Source organism: Thunnus albacares, chromosome 7 (assembly GCF_914725855.1).
Source record: "Thunnus albacares chromosome 7, fThuAlb1.1, whole genome shotgun sequence".
Lineage (NCBI taxonomy): Eukaryota > Metazoa > Chordata > Actinopteri > Scombriformes > Scombridae > Thunnus > Thunnus albacares.
This window is the reverse complement of record NC_058112.1, coordinates 3,492,978-3,516,000: the sequence shown is the minus strand read 5'-3', so window position 1 is coordinate 3,516,000 and position 23,023 is coordinate 3,492,978. Positions and strand designations below refer to the sequence as shown.

Genomic DNA, 23,023 nt, shown 5'->3' with positions numbered 1-23,023 from the left:
CGACACTGTTGACAACCAACACTGATTCTCTGGGGATGGTGCAGGTGTTTCTGTGTGTGTGGGTGTGTGCTAGGGAGGGTGGGCTTGTTGGGAAATGAAGTGATTATTATGTTGGGTTGAATAGCTTCATGAAAGCTGGAAATGAACTGTAGGGTAGGAATTTGTTTCTTGTGGAACAGCCTTCCCAATCAGCAGGGGCAGCACAGACCCCAGACTCTTAAAAAAGGCCTAAAACCTTCTATTCAGGAAGGCTTTTTCATCTTAACTCTTATTATTATTGTTTTCTTTATGTTGTTTGTTTTATTTTATTAATACAGTAGCACTTTGAGTTTCACTATGAATGAAAAGTGCGGGACAAATTAAATGTATTATTATTTTATTATATATATATATATATATATATATATATATATATATATATATATATATATATATATATATATATATATATATATATATATATATATATATATATATTTATTTGGAAATAATTTTATATTTGTTGGACGGCATTGGATGGTGATCCAACTGTAGGCTATTATAACAGGATTATAACAGAGGTACTGACTGAGTGCTTGCGGTTCTGCGATTCGTGCAGAGCGCGCTCCCGCGTCAAACTTCAACAACTGCGCGCTCCAGAGCGGCTGGTACTTAAAGGCTGGCGTCTCGCCTCTGTTTCAAGAGCAGTGCGAGTGTGTGTACATCGAGCTAACGAATGAAAGACGACCAAGATCGACCCTGTGTCCATCACGTCGCCATACATTCACCCCATTTATCTGCAGGGAATTAAAGGATATTTCGTCCGAGGTAAGCCGGGTGTGCCGTGGCCAGAGAAACATCGTATTTTCGAGTGTAACTAGTGTGTGTTGGGGGGAAAACAACAGCCCTGCTGTTAGCAGACGTTAGCTTCCTTCATTAGCGCGCTGCTAATGTTGGCTGTTGGCAAAAAAGCTGGCTAGCCGTGCCGCTAGCTTGTTTGTTACCTTGGCGTTTTTAAAATGCACACTCGTTTGTGTTGTGCAGTCAAATGGCATGCCTGGTGAGCAAACATTATTGTTAACGTGCAGTGAACTGTGCATGAAAACCGTGAAGGTATCGGTTTCTCTGCTTGTTCACACACACTAAGCTAACGAGTCACCGATTTAGCTAGCTAATATGCTAACGTTATGTGGAGCTGCTTTACGGCAAGACAAGGCCTTGTATGTCTGTAACAGTTAATGCTAGCGAGGGTACGCCGTTGTCTGCCTTGCCAGACAAGGCCATTTTGCTTTCAAAGCAGGTTAGATCAGGTCAACAGAAACCCATCATGGCATTGTTTTGTGTAGCAGCGTTACTGCCATAACCTGGTTTTGTGACTGGTGTAGAGGAAGTGATGAGTAATGTTTACTCAAAGTAAGGACTGTGGCTGCTGTCAGAGAGCCACCGTGACTGTGTGTGACTGCGTGTGTTTGACCTGTCTATAAAGAGGAGGACGACTGAATGTCAGCTTTTAGCCTTAGTGGTAATTGTTCGGTAGATGACTTACAACTGCGTTACTGAACACACGTTATAGTGTGCAAATGAATGCAGCAGTTACGCCGATCGCATCACTGTCAGCAACATGGACACCTGTGGAGGTGTTATATCTGGCTAACGCAGGTTGACGTTGGATGGATCTGAGCTGAGTTACATGAGGTCATCAACCCTAATGAACCCATAAGAAGAAAGGTGTACAGTAAGTTGTTAGGCCTAAAATGTTCAACATGCCTTTAGTAACTTGTAGACACGTGGAAGTTACTACAGTGTCGTCAATGCAAAAGCTTCAAATATAAAACTGCAACATTAAAGGCACAGATTGCAGCTATATGATGTGTTCTGTTTGCACGTTTGAAAACTCTTTGCCTTTGGCCTGTGTCTTGCAGCGATGGGAGATCATTTATTCACTGTTTATGAATGTAGAATAAAAAACAACCTATGTCTTCAGTTTTGACTGAAACCACATTCTGGCAGAGACATGTTCACATGCCAAAAGCAACACTTTTTAAATGTGCGATTGTGTCCAAGTAGTCATAGGACGTGGTGGTGTGGATGTCTGCTAAAGTTTTGAATGACCAGAAATGACTGTATGGGACATTTTTTTTAAGGGCAACAGAGATGTGGTCTCCACTGACTAAACCAGACTGCCCGGCAATGTGTGTCATATATTTGTATGTGATTTCAGTTCTCTGGCTGGCTGCATCTCATCAGTGGAAAATACTCCAAAGGCTAACTTATGGTCACTGTGTTGCTCAACAGAAATTGAGGAGTCGCGCAATGTTTTCAATTTATGCCTCGGCCAAAGGTTTTGGTGGTCTCCCTGGCAAGCAGATGCTATCCTACAGCCAGCTAGTTCAGTATCATCCTGACCAGGACTCATTAAACAAGGATGTTACAAGTTATCTTAAGTTACAGACCAAAATATTAGGGGTGTCATGATTCTTCAAATCCACGAATCAATTTGACTTTCAATTTTCACGATTCAATTCCATTTTCAGTACTGACAGCTATGCTGTTGTTAGACTAACGAGTCTTGATTTGTAAAGATCAACAAATCATTAGTTTTATGCCCTGACAACTGTCATTTACATTTTTTAATTGTTCTTTAAAAATATAGACAACATGGTATCAAGTGTCATATAACCGCCATATTTTATGGTCAAATTTAAATAATTTATTTAAAATGTAACAACAATAACCTATTTCACCAGTCAATTGGAAAAAAATATTGTTAAACACAAAAACAAAAAGAAGAGCCACTAAATGGCAGAGGGGTTCTTTGCAACAACAGCTTTAGTTTCCTCACGTGCAGCAAAGTGTTTGTGTTGCTCTCGTCTCACAGCCGGCTATACATAGAGACCAATGTTATTAGTCCAGCTCGGAGAAGGGCTTGTTTTGGTGAAAATTAGGTTGTAGCTTGTCGTTTGTGTAGTAACGTTTCACTTATGAGATCTTGATTCGGGACGTTTGAATATGTCACTATGTTTCCAGCTTCCTGAAGTGTTTAGCAAGCTGTAGTTTTTCTGTCAACAACATATTTACACAACTCACGGGGAAGGCAAACTGTTGCCACACCGGTGACTTCAGGGAAGCAGGAGGATTTTCCAGTTCTGTTATTTCTCCATCATCTCCAACTCCAGCAGTGGCCATGAGATCTTGAAAACTAATGCAGCTGCAGGCTATCAGGAAGTCACGCTGTGTCTTTTTTGAAATGTGTTTTTTCTCTTCGTATGCACACTAGTAGGTGGCGTGGAGAGAAAAAAAAATACCCGGAGAATCACTGATCCTGCTCTTGATTTCGAAGGTGTAAATCAAACGCTCATTTCGATCAATTTTAGAATTGAAATCATGACACTCCTACAAAATATCAATAAGGAAATTCAGTGAAAAGTACAATCTCCATGGCAACGTTAGCAGACCTGCCAATCTGTACGCATTTTGTGTAACATCAAAGTATGCTGGTATGATTTGTCACTAAACTAACCAAAGACACTCACACCTGTGAGTTGAATTGTGCATATGCAGTATTCACAGTGTTTCCCCTATAATTGTACAGGCCTGGCAGGCTGCTAGGCTAATGAGAACTCCCACCAGGCTGAAAAATATATATATTCTTTTAAATGCCAAAAATAACGCCAAATATCCATTCATTCAGAAATCAATAGTGTTTGGCAGCCTCTGGGCAGCACTGTTTCGAAACGTAGGTCAACATCTGTTTTGTTGCCTGGGAAACTCTTGGTAGCGTAACTCCTTTTTTTTTAAAAGAATAGGGCAGAGCGTAAGCAAGTGAGTGGTTAAGTGAGAGAGCAAGCGGCAGAAAAGTAATGGTGAATATGAGCGGAACAGAGGAAAAGGTTAGCAGTAAGTTGTCAGTCTGGCAGTAAATGTACAGTACAGACTACAGTGTGTCAGTTAATAAATGCTGCAGCTTGTCAAGACCAAGAAAAGTCTTATCTGTTGTTTGCCTGTCTGCTGGAAAAGTGAAGGGATTAGCTCCAAAGTTAGCAACAAAGGGTTAGCCTAACCTAGGCAGCAGCGTCTAGTCTGCCGAAAAGCAAAAGAAGAAGAGGTCGACCAATCACAGCATCAGATTCATTCCCCTGTCTTCACCCAAATATCAGGCGGGGATGATCCTGATTGACAAACGCGTAATGTCATTTCAAGAGACTGCAAATCGACAGCAACACGACATCGATTTTATCTCTCTCGTTCCCCCTCCTCACTCTGGCTGGCTGGTTCCTCAAGTGAGGATGGTTCTGTTAACTCCTTTACAAAGGAAACAGGACTGGGGTGGATGTGAAAAGTTGACATTGTGAATTGAGTTAACTTAACGCAGACCTGCCAATAACTAATAACGTAATTTGCAAGCTAGCTTTCTAGTTCACCAGGTATTTAAGTTGACAAAGTAACATTAAGTTATATTGTCTGTGTGTCGCAGATTGTTAAACGTGACTTTTCACATCACTGTATTTATTATTATTATTATTATTATTATTATTATTATTGCAGCCAAACCCGTAGCTGTAATGAGAGGAGCAGGATGGGAAAAACAATGATTGCATGTGCCACAGAAATAATGTTACCTAGAAAGTTACTGGGGTGTGTGTGTGTGTGTGTGTGTGTGTGTGTGTGTGTGTGTGTGTTGGCAATGTAGTCTATAACTACTACTACTCTAGAAAAATTTCAAGGAAAAGAAACATCCCCCATTGTAAACTAAGTACAATATGTAAGGAGGGATGTGATTACTTCTGCAGTTTCAACAGCCATGTTCATATTCAGCCTGTATTGTTATTAGGTCATGGTATAATGAGAACAGTTGTATTAACCAGCTCTAAAATATTTATGTCACTATGGCCCCAAATTAGTCTGTTTAAGCTGGTTTGGATTTTACAGCTACATTGTCATCTTTTCAAATTAGCTGAAAAAAAATCAAATTGGCTTAAAGTTTGATTACTGTGGAGATGTAAACAACAGAAACTATGTAAATGCAGCAGTAGTGGTAGTCTAGTGTGTAGTAGTAGTGAAATTGTTTGTTGGTAAGCTGTGTTTAGGTGAAAGACAAATGGACAAACAGACATAAGTGACCAACTAACAGTTTTGGCATCTGCAGATATTTTTGTGAATGATCTATTGATTGTATCAAGAATTTTTATATTAGTGCTTCCCTCATTTTTTTGTCTGTCTGTTGCATGTATGCAAATGATTTACTGTTATGTGTATGTATGCAAATTATGTACAATAATTTATTGTGCGAACAGCAGTGATTTGCATCTGACACATCTAGGTTGCTGAAGCGGTACTCATAATTCGTCCAGGGTTTGCAGGTCTGAATAAGTAATACTATCCAGGCACATTGCACGACAAGATATGACGTCCAAGTGTGCGACATGAAAGGAAAAGTGTTGAGTGACAATTTTTTTCTGTTGAACATATGTCATTTCTGTCGAGTGACACTTATCAAAAGTGTTGTGACCCACTATAAATCAGTCTTAATGCTGGTAAACACAAACACGTAGATGTGTGTGCTGTGCAGTGCAGTCTGTCAGAAAAAGCCCAGGGCTTTCTGCAGAGTATTTAAGTGGAGGTGCACCGCTATATAGGTGGTAAGCTCTGCTTAACCAACTTTCTGTGGGTGAGCCTAAGTCGGTTTGTCTTCTTGAATGCACATAAATAGTCCATCGGCTATAAATTCAGTTTGTTGCTGATGGTCGAAGTGTTTGTCTTATATAAAATATTGACAACACTGATTTTAAAAAATGACAACCAGAAAGGTCCACATTTTCTTGACATATCTTAAAGACGAACATTCAAAAACCAAATGAGAAAATGCTACATGTGCTATTTGTTTTTTGGCTGGACAGCAACAACGGAGCCAGCCTTACACATAGGAATGTCTGTCCGTCACTGAGTGATGCACTTACACCATTTGTCGGCCGGCCGAGTGTTGGAGTTTCTTCATTGGCCATTGCTCTTTCAAAACGAATCGGCGTCCTCAGGGGGCGTGTACAGCGCTTCCACTGACTGCAGCTCATTCCAAATTTATCGTCCGCTAAGAGCGCCCTGCAGCCGTGCCAGCAGACGCCCCACCTCAGTCTGTGCCTGGACTCCCATGCCATGATTGACCTGAGCCCTGGCGGGTCGCTCCTTGGGATGATGTCGACAGCTCACCCAGTGGTGAGCCTGGGGCTGCAGCACATGAGAAACCTCCGACGGCTGGCTCGCGCGGCTTCGGCTGCATCTGAGCTGGGACAAACAGCGCAAGCTCACAGAGTAGGAGAGAAAACAGCTCTCCATGCACCGGGAGGCATGAGGGAGAGCGCACAGTTAAAGCACCGCAAATAACAATCACCCTGACAAAACACTCAATACAGAGCGAGTTAGAAACACGAGAGACATCTGCAGATAGAAACAGATGAAAGAATTAGAGTGGTTTAAGTTCTCCTTCAAATCCAACATCCCAAGATATAGTGGAAAGTATTGTTCTTGCTATTACATTTATACCCTTTTTTGACTCCAATGCAGCTTAACCTTGTCATGTGATATGCTACTTAAGTACACTTTAACAACAAATATTACTGGAACCACCACAGAAAATTGCAGTTGAACATTTAATATCCAGGAAGTCACATTACAGACACTGACTATCCCTGTAATAAATTGGCCATAATTTGACACATTGACCATACACGGTCCAGCCATATAATAGGTTTTTACCCAGTTAAAAAAGATGTGATGCAAAAGCAGATACTACCTTTCCTTATTTTGCATTACTATGATATTATGACCAGCAGCTGAAGCCTGGTGTAGCCAGTGTGGGTGGTACAAAAAGGCACAAGGCAGGTTTGAAAGCTGAAATTGTCATTTTATACATTTTATGTATTTTAACATGTCTGGTGTGACCAGGTGTTTTTTTTTTTTGTTTTTTATCATTTAATTTACAACCAACTACATGATACTGGTCATAAAGCTGGGCAAGTGGAAACCTGCCTAAAGCTCAACCATAAACTGTAGGGGAAGCATTATCTTTTAAAGAATTACCTGTGGTCATCAAAGTCCATGTAATGATGAGGAGGATATCTAACAGTCTACACATGTACACACCATCACAGTCCTGAGAGGTGCTCTAATCAGCAAAAAAAAAAAAGGACAACACCTGTGATGCTGTACCAAAGGTGTGTAGCCACTTGCAATCCTGAGCAAAAAATGCAAAAAAAAATGGTGCTTTTTTTTCTGACTGTGCGTAGTACAGTGTTGGTTGACTGTAGTATACTGTAGCAACAGAGATGACCTGTTGACCTGATGGTTTTCTGTAGCTTTTAGTGAGGCTTAGTCGGTTGGTAATGTAGCTACCGGGGTGGTTTTCATATGGGACGGATGGTGACAGATGCCAAGATGATGGATAGGAAAGACTTATCCTCATGAAATCCGCATACTCAGTAAATTGCAAAAAAAAAAAAAAATAGAGGATGTTTTCTTTTTCATATTTTGTGTAGTTGAATGGAAAAGCTAGCTTTGTGCCCAGTTGTAGTGCCACAAACTCAGTAACTGCTAGCAGTAGGGTTGTCACTGTTAGCAAAGATCATGTTTTGTATGCTGTTGTCAGGTCATCATTGTTTTTGGGACAGCAGGAAAAACAACAACTGCAGTTCTATACAGTTAAATTAAAAAAAAAAAAAAGCTTTAATAGTGGCTCATTGGCCATCAATTGTAATAAGTAATAAAATAATGATGAAATTTGGCATTTTTGCATCACAAAACCAAAACTCTGCACACACATAGTAACATATGCTGATGAATATGTGTTTTGTTAGATGTCTTTTGTTTGTATGTAGAGCTTATCAGCTTGGTGTTTCTGATATTCCTCTCATCAAATTTCCCTTACGCAGAGATAATGGGCCGCTTACAGCTGATGTAGGTCCACCAGCGGGATATTCTCAAGCTGACGGGTGTTGTTTTTGTGAACGGTTGCAGGATAAAGTGATTCCGCTCAGTCTTTGGGTCTTTTCCAGAGTGGTAAAGTCTACCACCTATCTGTAGGTACAGTATTTGGTGGCGGATTTGGTTGATATTGTGTGATGTGTAGCAAGGATTATGTAACTGCATATGTGTGCTGACAGGTTCATTAGATTGGTTGTAATGCCCTGTGGTGTTGTCACTCCTGGAGTATGCTGCTTGCATAAGTTTGTACTTAATGTACTTTTTGAATCTGAAAAGGTGATGCACTTGATTCTTTCAGCACCAGCTTATGTATGAAAAGTTTGGCAAGAGTGACAAAATCAAACAATATTTGAACAAATGTCGCAATGTATAATTACCTGGTACTTTTATATGATTGTTGGTGCTTACAGGCAAAATTTAAATGTAGACAAGGGTTGAGTAAGATGCTGTGTGAGTGTGTGTGTGTGTGTGTCAGCAGACCTTTGCTTTTTCACTGTCCTGGCACAGCATCAGAAGCAAATGTCCAGTGAACAGAGCTCAGCTCTTCCTAACCAGAATGACAGCTGTTTCTGCCTTGTGTGTGTGTGTGTGTGTGTGTGTGTGTGTGTGTGTGTGTGTTAGAAACATAGTGACTCATTGGCTCTGAGGCAGTGAGGTAATTCTAGATCTGTTACTAATGCCAGAGGGACTCCCTGCTTGCTTTATGGCTCTCTTTGTGTTTCTGTGTGTGTGTGTACATGCATGGTGCACATATATGTCTATGCGTTGCGACACAAGGTGTGCGTGCGTGTGTGTGTGCGTGTGTGTGTGTGTGTGTGTGTGTGTGTGTGTGTGGAGTTGGTTTTGCCTCTGCCCTGACATCTCAGCTCTGTGTGGCTTCTCCATGGTAACAAGCTGCTAAGCTGCACTGTTACTCAGTAGTTTTCCTGCTGTGGAGTGGTGACTACCAAAGTAAAAGAAGTCACAACATTACCCCTTAAAGGAAATGTTCATGTGTTGTTATTTGTATCATTCAGGGATTCTTTTTGGGACCGGAGCTGGCTACTCCTTTTTTTTTTTTTTTAATACATCTTGTGTCACTATCTATAATGATCTAATCTATTGAACTTTCATCCTAAAGATGTAATAAAATACATCTCAGTGAGCCTGGGCGGTGTTCAGAACAGCATTAGAGGGACAGTAATGTACAGTCAGCAGGGAAATGGTCATTCATCTGATTCGCCAAGGCTCCAGTCTGTGTATCAGCAAGCCCGTCTCTTCTTCTGAAAAGCCCTATCAACTGCCAAGGACTATTTATATTTGATTCTGTGCTCTGACCAAGCGCTCGTCATGCATCCAAAAATCTGTACCTGACATAAAGGACTGGTTACTGTCTCAACAAAACTTTTGAGTACATTTTAACAGACCCAAACAAACGAGACTCCAGATAATACAGTTTACACTTGCCACTTGCCGATGCACTGCCTCGTGTTTGTAAAGAGTGGTTTCCTCATGTGGTTTAATTCTCCTAGCTCTGAGCCAGATGAAAGAGCCTCTCATTAAAAGTGAATTGGCTCTTAACTGGCGCATTCAAAACTTCCATTGGCTCGCTCACCAGTGCATTATGCAGTAGTCTAATGTTTCCCTCATTAACACTGATTTAGTTTTTCTTTTGGCAGTGATGCATATAGGGTGCTTTTTAGATATGTGTATAACAGCTTATATTGGGGCTGGCTAATTAAGGGAAAAGGTGAGATGCAGACATGCCTGCTCTCTGTCCAAATCGCAGGACTCTTCATACAAGAGGGACCTATTACATAATATAGTGGATACACTGAGGTTGGTAAATTCTTGCATTTTGATTGCCTGACTAAACATGCAACATGTGAGGGGAGAAAAATTGCACAAACCTGAGGGGGATTAGCAATTTACGTTTGATTCAAGCCGGGTCTGCACTGCTGGTTTTTGGGCAGTCAGGGTAGGGGAGGGTTAGATAGCATTTTATCAAGTTTGAATCCAGTATTGCATCCAAGTATCAAATGCAAAGCCTTTCTAATGCTTTAACAAATATTATTAGGTGTTCTTTTCACATTTGCAAGTAACTAAAGTGTTTTGTTGGATGAGAAGGCAAAACACTAATGACTGTAGTGTCATCTTAGCTAATGTACACAACCTGAAAAAGCAATGAGGAGCATAATGTATGAAAAGTTAATTAAATATATCTGACACATTGAATTAACAGCTGTAGCCTACTGCACTTCAAGAGCTACTTACTCCAAATACTAAGGTACTCCAAATACTGATTCAGATCTGCTAAACTGATCAGATTAAATATTGATATGAATCAAAGTTTAACTGGGAGATTATTAAATTGTTGCGAGGTCCAGTGGTGGTCATACAGCGGTGTTACTGAAATGAGGTATCTTTTCACCCACAAACAATATTTGGCTGAATGCAGACACCGACTACAGAGAGCACGTTAACCAGAGAACAGCCAAACTTTTCATTTGAGCTCATTTAACATTCATTAGCTACAGATGGTTGTAATGTTTTGTCATTTTAACTGTCGATGGTCAGCTTTATATTGTCATCTGTGCTGGTTTTACATGAAGATGTCATCTAAATGTCGTTTATTCCTCTAGACGCAGGCTTTCCATAGGTGTGTATGGGGACATAAATCTGCAGCTTAAAGATTGTAAATGGACTTTATGAAATTAGATTTTCCAAATCACTTTGTTAAAAAGGCCAACAAAGACTAATCAAAGCATGTGCTCTTTTTGAAAGGCAACAGTAAAGAAAATATGTCTTTGCTTTTATTTTGGCCATGTGACAGTGACTCACATCAGATTAGCACAAGCCAGACTGTATATGGAAATGACAGCAGGAGTCATTTCATATGGAAATGTGGACTTGTGCTCCAGTCTGTCCTCGCGTGTTTAACAACTTCCTGTCAAGGCGTGCTTTTTACTTCTCTGTTTCTCTTGCTCTTCTTTCTTTTCATTTCAGTTCAGTAATGCTTATCGGCATGACGAAATTCAAACATCTGCATTACCAAAACATGTTTTTAAGATGTAAATAATCTCTCTCACCCCTTCCTCCATCCAGCTCTCTTTCTTCCCCTTTTGTAAACCCCTGGCTGCAGGTGACGAAGTGTTTGAGCCTCTGGTGATGAACTGCTGCCTGGTGCAGATGGCTCATTGTTGTATCCGCTGCCCTGCCCCTTTAATAACACACTTTGGACATCGGCTAGTGTCACTAGCGCTGTTTTATAGCTCACAGTGTGTATGTGTGTCACAGCGTGCTCTCTTTGTGCCCATATTTTTTTTGTGCTTCAGTGTAGCTCTGCTGAATTTTTTTTAACTGCATTTGCTTATATTGTCTGGTGATAATGTGAACAGATGCAGCATAACAATGGTGAAGAGAATACAGCAGTGTGCCTTCTGTCTTCTTTTTAACCAGAACAAATCTAAGTTTTCATACTGGTCGTTCAGCCAGAATCCAGGAGCAGGTCAGCTGGACAATGTAGTCTGAGACTGGTTATGCACAAACTGTGGTATGGTTTGGATGCATATGTCATGATGACAGCATTTTCAGTGGCATTCTTGGCAATAGAATGCAAGATAAACTCACTCACTGATAAATGAGCAGATATCAACCTGGAAGCCCAAGTTGATTACCACACAGTTTTTTTTTTAGAGGGCAGCAGTAGATGGACGTTTGCTTTCACTACTTACAAGCCATAAAGGAGGCTCAACTGTTAGACGTGTGTCAAAACAGACACCAATAATCTCTCTTCTCTCTGTATAAAGCAAGGAATCTCTGTATGTATGTATGTATGTATGTATGTATGTATGTATGTATGTAAGTTTGTCCTTCGCGTATCTCGAGAACTGTTCATCCGATCTACTTCTTCCCTGGCAGGTGGATCGCAGGGGAAGTGCAATGTTGATGTGTGAAGTTGTTTGGATGAGCGGTTCTCGAGAAATATATAAAAAAAATACCTCATAAATAACATCGATTTGCTTCTTCTGCCTGTGGAGACAACGAGTGGAAATACAGACAGCACCACACCCACATTGTGGTTGGAGGTGGGATTAGACCCAGTGATGAGAATGAACTAAAAAACTTTAGAAAGTTAAGCTCAGTTCCTGTTCAGCATGCGTGGGAACTTTTGTATGTATATTCAAACCATAGTGCCGGATGTCTCAGGCATGTCTTGAACAAGCCCCACAGTTCATCTGATCAACTTCAGCTCAACTCAAAATTGTAGTCCTCACATATTCTGCGTGTGAAGCGTTTAGGGAGCATTAGTAAAATGTAGTGTCTACCGATAGCATGCATGTGAGGCATTTGTTTGCACTAGTTTAACTATAAAGGAAAGAGTCTCTGTATGTACGTATGTCTGTCAATGACTTTTCTCAACAACCGTTCATCCGATTGACTTCACACTTGGTGGGTGTATTGCGGAGGACTCAAGGAAATGCAGTGTCAAGTTTGAGCTCATCATACTCATAATAACCGATAAATTATTGAGAATTATTAGGTCTTGATGGTTTCTATTTTAACCGGCGCAGCTTTCCTAGCCTTTACGATACCAGTTCAGCGCCCCAGGAAACTCTCAGATCAATTGCATGCATTGTAAATCATTTCACGTGATGCTATTCAGCCAATCAAATCTGTGCATTCTAATGAGCACACAGGGGAGAGATGAGATAAGACTGTCAGTCGGACAAATAAGTTCATATGTTCCGAGACCAGGGTGATTGTGAAGCACCACTACAAGACAAAGCTGGGACAAAATCTTTTTAGCAAACATGCCCACTCAAATCCAAACCCATTCACACCTCACATCAACTGTATTGATTCTTCTATTCATTGAAGCGGCAATACTGGAGGCCAAGCAATCAGCCTGCCTCAAACCGGCAGTGTCAGACTATTTAAGATGTATTACTCTGATATTTTATTCCACTGTTTTTATATGTTGTCCTCAACTGTTAGGGTGGTTTGTCATGATAAACTTCATGCTAGACATACATTGTGGACTACTAATTTTTAGCAAGCAGTCCTACATACAGTACACATACATACGCAGTCCTGACCAACTCAGATAGCTGCTGAAACCATTGAACCCCAGTGCATCATCAGTGCGTTTTAGATAGCTGCTGCTTCTGTGTTTTGTGAGCTGTCCATATGTGATTGAATCACCCAAGATGCATTTTAGCAGTACGTGTGAACGGGACCAAAGTCTCTTTCTGTGTGCACTAAGCTAGCTATCACTTTCTCTCCTGCTGACAGATTCTGGCTCACAGTGATATTTTGGTTTCACTTGGACTTCTTTTCCTGGCTGGCTCAGTTCTGTGTGTGTGTGTGTGTGTGTGTGTGTGTGTGTGTGTGTGTGTGTAGAGGGAGAGTGTGTGTGTGTGTGTGTGTGTAGAGGGAGAGTGTGTGTGTGTGTGTGTGTAGAGGGAGAGTGTGTGTGTGTGTGTGTGTAGAGGGAGAGTGTGTGTGTGTGTGTGTGGAGAGGGAGAGTGTGTGTGTGTGTGTGTAGAGGGAGAGTGTGTGTGCCGGAGACTGTAAGAGAAGGAAGCAAAGGAGGGGCGAACATTTTCACATACCAAGAATGGACCTAGAAAGTAACATGTTAAAGGTAAAGTTTTTTTAATCATCACGAGGGATGCAGCCCCTCATGATTTAATCATCTGGGTCAAACTCAAGAAATACGTCACATTGTTTTGATCTGCAAATTGTGGCTAGTGGGCAAATCTGTAATTTTTTGCAAATGCCAGAAGTGAGTGGTAAGATACACCACAGTTTGAATAAATTTTTCAAATACAGTGGTGTGAGGTTATTGAATGTGATACAGAGGCTCATTACGTTGTGGCAAACTGTGTGAAGGAGAAGTCAATAGAAGGATAGAATGAGAAGAAAAGCCACTGAGAAAGTGAGGTATGGTGTCAACGAGGGCAGCTGGTGGTACAGCCTGCAGCCAGACAAGGCTGAAATCTGAGACTTGCACAACCACAGAGTCGGGCGGAGGGAGGGGGCAGAGAAGGAAACACAAGTGGGAGAAAGAGAGTGAAAGAGAATGTCCATCGAAGAGGGGAAAAAAAAAAAAAAAAAGCTAAATATGCAGGCTTGAGACAGAGAAAGCATGCAAGACGCTGTAGGGGAAAAAAAAAAGAAAACGGAGAGATACAGACATGAAGATGAAGTCTAGGTGGACAAAGAACATTCGTTAGTCCAGCCCAGAGTCCAGTTTAAAGTCAGTGTGAAAGAGAAAAAGATGTGTCGTGGAGAGGAAGGGGTTATATGTACGGGTTGGGAGCTGCTGAGAGAGAGAGAGAGAAAGGGGAAGGGTGTGAGTGAGCATGCTCTGTTAAGGCTGACATTGGATGCCGGCTTAGCTGCTCTCTTGTCTCAGACACAAACACACCCAGCAGCAGCGACACCTACCACACTCCAGGGGACAGAGAGAACATGGCTTAAATAAAAGAACGCAGAGGGAAAAAAAAAAGTCAAGACGGAGAGAGAGAGAGAGACTTTGTTTGGGACCTTCCCTTCTTTCCCTCTCTCGAGCTACAGCCGTCTCCTCTTCCACCGGGAACTCAAGAGAAAGCAGGGCTTTGTTTGCCAATCAGTAAAGGATTATTAATCTGTTCAACTTTTTTTTTTGTTTTATTTTTTTTTAGAGAAACCAGCCCTCCTATTGCTGTGGGAATTGTGCTTTTGTTGCAGCAAACCTGTAATTTTGGAAAACACTGTTTTGGTTTTGGAAGAGGATATACCTGTTTTAAAAGCTGCAGTGATGCAGCGCCAGACTCTACAGTGCCTTATCTGGCACCATGAAAAACAAAGTTGGAACTTGTAAAAGGATAACTAATCCAATTTGGGGAAAATCTACAGTGACTTGGCTAATCTGTCTCGTGTTGCCTTCAGGTCCTAGTGGCTGATTGGGAGCAACCAGGGAGTGGCAGATTGACCACACACTGACAGACTGCTTACAGACTTTTAGTGTAACAGAAAGCCATCAGTGAGTTTGTGTGTTTAAGCGCCTAGCAACCTGCTCGGTGTTCCTGTTTATCGCAGCGTTCAGTTTGGCCTGATAGGCGGGTTTGGTGGATGCCTGCTTCACTAACAGGATATCAATGGTGGACTAGGGGACATTGGAGTTTGATATTTTGTAGTTTTTCCTCACAGTCTCCTCCTCTTCCCTCTTGTGAGCTTTTTTTTTTAATGCTTTTGGATATTAAGGACCTCCATTTGCCCTTGGGTGGATACAGCACTCCATTCTTTCACAACATTGCCCCGGACCCTCATGCACTTACTCTCCTTAATGGGGGATCAGGAGAAAGAAATATGAGCCTCTGTTTCACGGTGTGTTTAGGGCAACAGTAGTGACATCAGTGTGTGGTTTCCATGGAGAAGGCCAGAGAAATATGGCGGTGAGGGGCTGCGCGAACGCTCTACCCCCATGTCTCTGGTCCAAGTGAAATCGAAGCCGGCTAGCGTAGCACTGCATGCTCCACCCTGGAACTCCTTGTTCAGACTCTTCTCATGTGTAGCCTCAAGGAGCGTGCACAGGCCTGAAGGTGAATAAGCTTTTAAAAAGATAACACAGAGAACGTTCGCTAATTTCTGGAGACATTTACATTTTTCATTCATATGGGTTTAATGTGTGTGTGTGTGTGTGTAACTGTCCTTGCAGCTGCTGTCAAGGTGTTTGTAAGATATATTCCTGTGCTCAGTAGAGCTGTAGCTGTGTTTGTGGCAGTTTGATAGATTCATACTTTGTGTACGGGGAGTTTGGCTAGCGGGAGCGTCTGTACTGTATGTTGTGACAGAATAAATTTTGAATGGCTTGCGTGTGTGTGGGTGAGCACAGAAGATGCTTTAAGCAAAGTGTGCCTGTGTGCATTGTGAATTATACGTGGCTGTGTGTATGTACACAGTATGGTCTCTATGTGTGTGTGTGTGTGTGTGTGTGTGTGAGACTAAGAAAAGAGTGGGCCATGAGTTGAGAACAAAGAATGGCATGTTTGTGTTGAAGCCTTGCTTGTTTTCTGCCTCCCCCTCTTCTCGTGCCCTGTTCATTTATCTCATCCCTCTTCTCTGTCTCATGTCTGCTGCCATATCCTCTTTTCTGTATCTTTGTATTTTATCCCAGTTGATTTCTACCATGACTTTCCCTCCGTCCTTGCTGCCTGTTTCTCTCCTTTTTTATATTTCCTCATTGCTTGTTTTTATCCTCACTTCTCTTGGCTTTAGTCTTTTAATAAGTAGTCCCCATAGCATCTCAGTATTTGTCTCTTTTGTACCGATTTTCCATCTATTTGCATTACAGAAGTGTCTGTGTGTGTTATTTGTAGTGTTTGTAAAAGTGTTTTTGTCTTAGACAAGTTGGTGCTCGCTGCGAATTAACTCGGGTGACTCCAACATCGTTTTTGATTATAAAATGCCAACATTTGAGCATTTTGAATCGTTTTTTTTGTTCAGGTAGATTAAAGTTAGGCCTTGCCATAAACTCTGCTCCCTAGAGATCTGTCTCTGCTGAGAAAGACAAAAACTCACACAAGGAAATTAATCAGATTCCCTCTTCTTAATATAGTAGTGATTTGATTAAAAACTGGACCCATGTTATTGTTTGATGAGCAGAAATGTAGACGCATCAAAATCGATCTCACTCTCCCTCCAGGAACGGATGCTTTAATGTGTGCTCTTCCATTAGGCCAACGTTGGCTACGTTTACATGCACTCAATAATCCAATCAGGACCAGCAATCAGAGTAAGGCAATTCTCCAATTAAGATGTTTATGTTGGTTTGCAGAAACATAAGTCAAATGAATTTTTAAGACAAGAGCCAGCACTAGATAATAACACATTTATAATATCTTCTAGTGCTGTAAAAGGTTTGTTCACAGCCCTGTATGCCCCCCTGTACATGTCAACATTGAAATACTTTACATGGTCATGTTATTGATTTAGCCTGTAATACTCCTCCTTTTCCATGTAAAGGAAGATTAATAGTTGAATGGACACACACAACAATAAGTTACATTTTCCTCTTGTATTCATACCTCATGATGTCTCTCCTTTAAGAAAAAAAAAAAAAAAAAAAAACACCCCCCACTTTTATAGTGCAGATTGAACCACGGGTTGTTTGTGTTGCATACAGAGCGTTGATAGACGATAAAACGATAGAAGAGACATAATAAAGTGTAAAAAATCTGCTGAAATTGGATTAAGCCGTCTACATGCCTTTTTATAATTGTACCACACTTTATATCCTACTATGATGATGCATTTACACAGTGAGTGTAATGTCTTGAAGGGCTCCACTTTACTCATGTTACCGCCTCAGTCACATGATTGGACTATTCGTGTGCATGTAAACTGTGCAGTTGTTCTTAACCTTTTAATCTTAATAACTGAGGAATGAATGGCATTTTTTTTCATTTAATCCTTTCAGTGCTACAAATTGACTTAAGACATGTACAGACGGGTGACATATTAAAGGGGAAAAACCGGTACAGGTCTGAATGCTTGACCCCTACAGTGAGGGGATCTGGTGACTCTGTTATGCTGTGGGGGGGCATTTTGGGTCAGGTTCATGGTTCGGGTCCACTTTTCCCCTTAGAGGGAAGGGTCAGTGTGAATCAATACAAAGTTGTTCAGAGGAATCATTTTTATCCTTCCAGGATGACAATGCCCCAATTCACAGAGCACGAGGGGTCACCGAATGGTTTGATGAGTATGAAAATCAGTGTTTCCTCTAGGTTGAGTGGTTTGGCCTGGCGTGGGGGAGTGTTGTCAATCGGTTTTGGGGGGAATTACAAGGCAGCTACATGATTTTCCATTTTCTATTTATCTGTTTAGCGCTCCATGGTTTAGCGTCGTCAGGTTAGGCTAACCCATTGTTGCTAACTTTGGGGCTAACCCCTTCATTTTCCAGCAGTTGGGGAAACAACAGACGTGACTTTTCTTGGTCTTGACAAGCTGCAGCATTTATTAACTGACACACTGTAGTCTGTACTGTACATTTACTGCCAGACTGACAACTTACTGCTAACCTTTTCCTCTGCTCCACTCATAACCACCGTTATTTTTCTGTCACTTGGTCTCTCACGTAACCACTCACTTGCTTACGCTCTGCTCTATTTCTTAAAAGGAGTTGCGCTCCCAAGAGTTTCCCAGGCAACGACACAGACGTTAACTCACGTTTCGAGACAGCGCTGCTCAGTGGCTCCCAAACACTATTGATTTGTGAATGAATGGATGTTTGGCGTTATTTTTGACATTTAAAAAAAAATTTTTTGGCCTGGCGGTGGTTCTCATTCTCGTACTATTATAGGGGAAACATTGAAAATGATGTGAATCATATGCTATGGTCTTCACAGTCACCAGATCTCAACCCAGTTGAACACCTATGAGAGATTTTTGACTGACATGTTAGACCACCTCCAACACCATCATCAAAACACCAAATGAGGGAATATGTTTTTGAAGAATGGTGTTCATCAGCCTTGACACTGATTCTACACGTCTACAGAGAGGGGTGAACACAATGTTTGGTTTGCCTGCTGTGTTGTCATAAAACAGTGTTGCAAGTGGAGAGAGGAAACAGGTAGTCCCCTTTTGTTGATGGTTTATGCACCGTCATGTTGTGTCAGTTAATAACTTTTCATGTCCTAAAGTTGTTGTTTTTTTTTCTCACCCAATGTTTTCAGTGATACATCTGACTATGCATAAAATGAAGGGACTAAATTCCAAAGTTTAAAGTATCAGGACTGTTTTTACCACTTCAAAAATGGTCTCTGTTGTTGAAGCAGGGTTGGTGGTTTTTCACTTGAAATAATGACTCTGTTTGTGTGTCAGTAAAGATCATTTAACAGCTTCTCTGCAGTAGGAACAGTTTACAGAGGCTGTGAAAGTAGTCATAGTGAGAGAGTATCATCAGACTTGAAAGTGTACTGGAACATTTGAACACCACACATGAACGCTGCTATCTGAGCTCCATGCACGAATGACAGAATATATGAAGGTCAGACTGAGATCTTGTTTGGGCAATGGCCATGGCACTTTCCCAAAAACAACAATCCAACCGTCAGCCCTGTTTTTTTTTTTGTTGTGCTGATCTCTGCAAATTAGTAAGGATTGACAGATTAGGGTTATCGATCTATTCTTATCAGGCAATGTTTGTTTACTGTTTGTTTGTTTTTCTTCTTTTTTCAGAGGTCCCCACATTTCAAGAGAAGACGAAAGCCTTATTTGGAAATCTTATGGACGAAGGTGGGTATTTCTGTTTCTGTTAAGTGTTCTCACCCCCCCTCCCGTTTGACGTGTGTCCTTGTCCATCTACAGTGGACCATTTCACCCCATTTGTGTCTCTGCTGTTGGTTGGTAGCCTAAGCTGTTTCCTGTTTGTGGATTTGGATCTTGTTGTTGTTGTTATTTTATTTTCTCCTTATTAAACAGAAAAATGCACCATCCTTTCACTTTAGTCTTTTATATTGCTCCTCCTGAATACCGAGGACTATGTGCCTAGTCATTGTTTATCTCTGCACTTCTTACTGTCATCATTGTTCCCTCCACCTCCTTGACACGGAGCAGTATGTGCACATTGCCCTCTATCTAGTCAGTGGACTTGCTTTTTCTGTCTCGTCAGCCCTTCTGAACAATGTTTTCCGTTCTGTCTCACACACCTTTTTTTTGTATCTTTTTGCTGAATGTATAATTTAAGGGCGTACAAAGCCTCTTTTTAGAAGGATCATCTCGCTGCTGGTTCTCTTTAGTGTCGACACTGTAAACACTAAACACAGAAGCCTTGTAAACTGTAAATTCAGACTGTAAAAACCTTTTCCTAAGCCACCTGCTGACAACAAAAGGGCGCCGGGCCTTGCTCGTCTATATTTTGCCTCCGTCTTGGCTGTGTCACTTCGTAGCCCCCCATGTGTCAGCTGAACAAGAGATATGTTTATCCCCTCGCAAGCTCTCTTTAGCCGGGCATGTTGCTACTTGTTGTACATGTTTGTGCTGCCAACTCGCTATTGTAGCTGCTGTCATCCAGCCGAGATTTGTTTCAGAAGTAGGGGTGTAACTCTACGCAAAATTCACGGTTCGGTGTTCACAGTTGGTTTTGGGGGTTACGGTTCGGTATGATTTCAGTACAGCAGAAAAAAAAATTAGAATGTAACATTTTGGTCCTTTATTTTGGAAAAATGTTAACATCCAACAATGGCTCATTGGCCAAAACTGTCACTGAAAAGTTTAGTTGTACTGCAGCGGAAACTAGGGATGTCAACATTTAACTGTTAATCAGTTAATCGCTGAGAATATTTTTAGCGGTTACGTGTGTTAGTCTATAGGTTAATTTGCATACTAGGGTTGGGCACTGAACTTGTTACTTCACGTTATTCACGTTAGATCAATCAGTGCCAAATTTCGGTACTTTGCGGGACTGAGAGTGTCTCACATGGAGGCTCCATCACTGACAGGAGCACCAACCTGTAGATACAAAGAGACGCGATGGATCCATTTTACCAGCCTGCACGACGGCTAGCAGCTAGTTAGCATGGCCAACATTATTAACATAGTGGTGCCGTGTTGTGTGTAGCCCACAGACTGTATGAAAATAAGGTGTAGCTGCAGTGTCTCTGGTTTAACAGCACCCTGCTGGGCAGGTGACAGGTGTGTTTATGGTGTTTGTGTGCTCTGAAAGACTTCAAGGCAAGGATATAAAGTCACACACACTCAAATGTTAGAGTGAAAGCTATGAATGAGAGGGGAGGATTTTTTCACCACGGAGATAAAAGAGCATATTTTAGTAATAGTGTTGCACTCGTTTGTCATTCTGACGGCAGCGACACTAACCAGGCTACCTTGGCTAAGCCGGGTAGGATACATCCAAGAGCACGCTACAGTGAAATGGTGCATTGCCAAAACGTTCCAGGTGGAACCGGCGCTCTAGAATTACTGTTCTGCATGTCAGAGTAAATGGATTATTAAAATAGTTTGACAGTAATTGTTCACGGGTCACGGAGCATACCGAACAGAACATCCTGTACCGAACAGTTTGGGAGGAATACACGTAACATAACACCCTAGTCGGACGTAACAATTAAATCACTCATCTACTAAAGGATATGATTCAGCATTTTTTTTTTACTTAAAGTATTTGAAGCCTGCTTTCGATGGTGGTACAACCATTCTGCCATAGCACTGCCCTGCCATGTTGATGACAGTTTGGGTGCCCAAATCCCAAGAGCCTGTGTGTATAGCTTGGCTAGTCAGAAGCAATGTGTTAATCACATCAATCACAACTGAGCTGGCTTTTTCAAAGATTGCGGTGCAGCAGTGGAAAGCAGTGACGGATTTCCTGGCAGAATTTAGATCATAAGTTATAAGTTAGTCATAACATTACACTGATATAGATTAAACTGGTATAGTAATATTAAAACAAAACTTTTTAATTCTTTAATACTGGGACTTGGTGTAGCAACACAACAGTTTCTCTCAACTCTTAGACTACAAAAGTTGCTCCCTTTCCTGGCCTCCTGGTCGAGGTCCAGTGTTGATCTATTTCAGTAAAGTATGTTTAGCCATACAGTGATTCTGCTGACTGAGCTGCAGTCAGTATTCTTCATGTTATATTAACTGGAGCCCATTATTCATTTCAAGCCACTGTCAGCATCCTCTGGAGGCACTTTGACCTGAAATGAAGGAGTGTATCATCATCATTATTATTATCATTATTATTATTATTATGATCATCATATTTACAGCCACATGAAGCTCTCTCTCTCTCTCTCTCTGACTTCCAGTGACTGTCATATCTAGCAGTCACTGCAGTGTTTCTCTTGTTTGACAGCAGTACCAATCAGCCACACCCAAACCACACAAACTTCCTCAGCACACACACACACACAGCTGGCAGATTTTCTTCACACATCACCACACATGGACTACGCTACACATTTAAGTGCATGACTTGAGTTTTTTGCCTTACTCGACTAAGGCAAAATGTCAATTTCCAAGATATGTTGAGGGCATTACACAATATTAGTTAGCAGTGAGAATTTGATGAAACACAGTTGGTTAGAAAGCAAGTTGCTGTGCTTGCTAAAATTAAAAGCTCAATAAAAATATAGCACAAGTTTCCAATTAGAGCTGCAACAAAAGAAAATGAATGGCCAACTATTTTGACAATTGATTCATCGTTAAGTAATTTTTCAAACAAAAATGACACATTTGATGGTCAGACTATGCTGCTTTTCTTGGTCTTACATGATAGTAAGTTGAATTTTTGGGTTTTTGGACTGTTGGTCGGGTAAAATAAAATATTTAATGATGTCACCTTGTGCTGTAGAATGTTGTGATGGGCATCTGTCACTGGTTTCTGATGAGTCATTGACCAATGATTAGCGGATTAATTGAGAAAATAATCAGCAGATTAATCGATAATAGAAAAAAATCATTAGTTGCAGCCCTATTTACAACTTGGATGTCAAAATACCAACACTTTAAAAATACATTTTATATGAATACCTTGAAGAAAGGAATATGCAGTGTTAATACTCTGCTGAAGCTACCCATTTATAGTAAATGACCCTCTTTGAGGCATTGTCCTCAAGCTGAATTAGCCAAATTAGTTATTGTCTGTACAAAGCTACCCCATGTTAGCTATTTCAGGCTTGCATGCTAGCTGACAGTGACCCTGGCCTTGGCCTAACTGAATGTCCTGAGCTAATTTGGTCCCACTGCTCTTAGTGCTGCTGCTAGCATGTTAGCCAGCTAAGAAGGGCTATTAATAGCTGCTAAGGCATTATCTCCATCGCAGCAGATGTTTGCAGGCAGGCAGGCAGGCACAGGGGCAGCTAGCTAATACCGTCTCTCATTAGATCTAGTTTTTACTTTTGCAGTTGGCACAAGAAGCTTTACCCCTAGCACATGCACTTTAAAGAAGCTGTCTGCCTGCTGGCACTGCTGCCAGCTACCGAGCTAGACGCAAGAGGCAAGCTTATGCAACTAATGTGGTGACTCTATCTACATCATCATCTGGTATTCACGGTTACTGGTCGACCCTAAAAACCTGCTG

The 23,023-nt window shown here is 41.3% G+C and overlaps 1 protein-coding gene across 2 annotated transcripts in view; it reads left to right on the top strand.

The window, feature by feature from the left end:
- The first annotated feature begins 613 nt into the window (after positions 1–613).
- Positions 614–23,023, top strand: part of siah1 (siah E3 ubiquitin protein ligase 1) — a 29,603-nt gene continuing 7,193 nt past the window's right edge. For both annotated transcript variants that reach the window (XM_044357147.1, XM_044357148.1), the window contains exons 1-2: positions 614–807; positions 19,162–19,218. In XM_044357147.1, the coding sequence (XP_044213082.1) occupies positions 19,209–19,218 (10 nt within the window). In that variant the 5' untranslated portion in view covers positions 614–807; positions 19,162–19,208. The remainder of the gene's footprint in view (positions 808–19,161; positions 19,219–23,023) is intronic.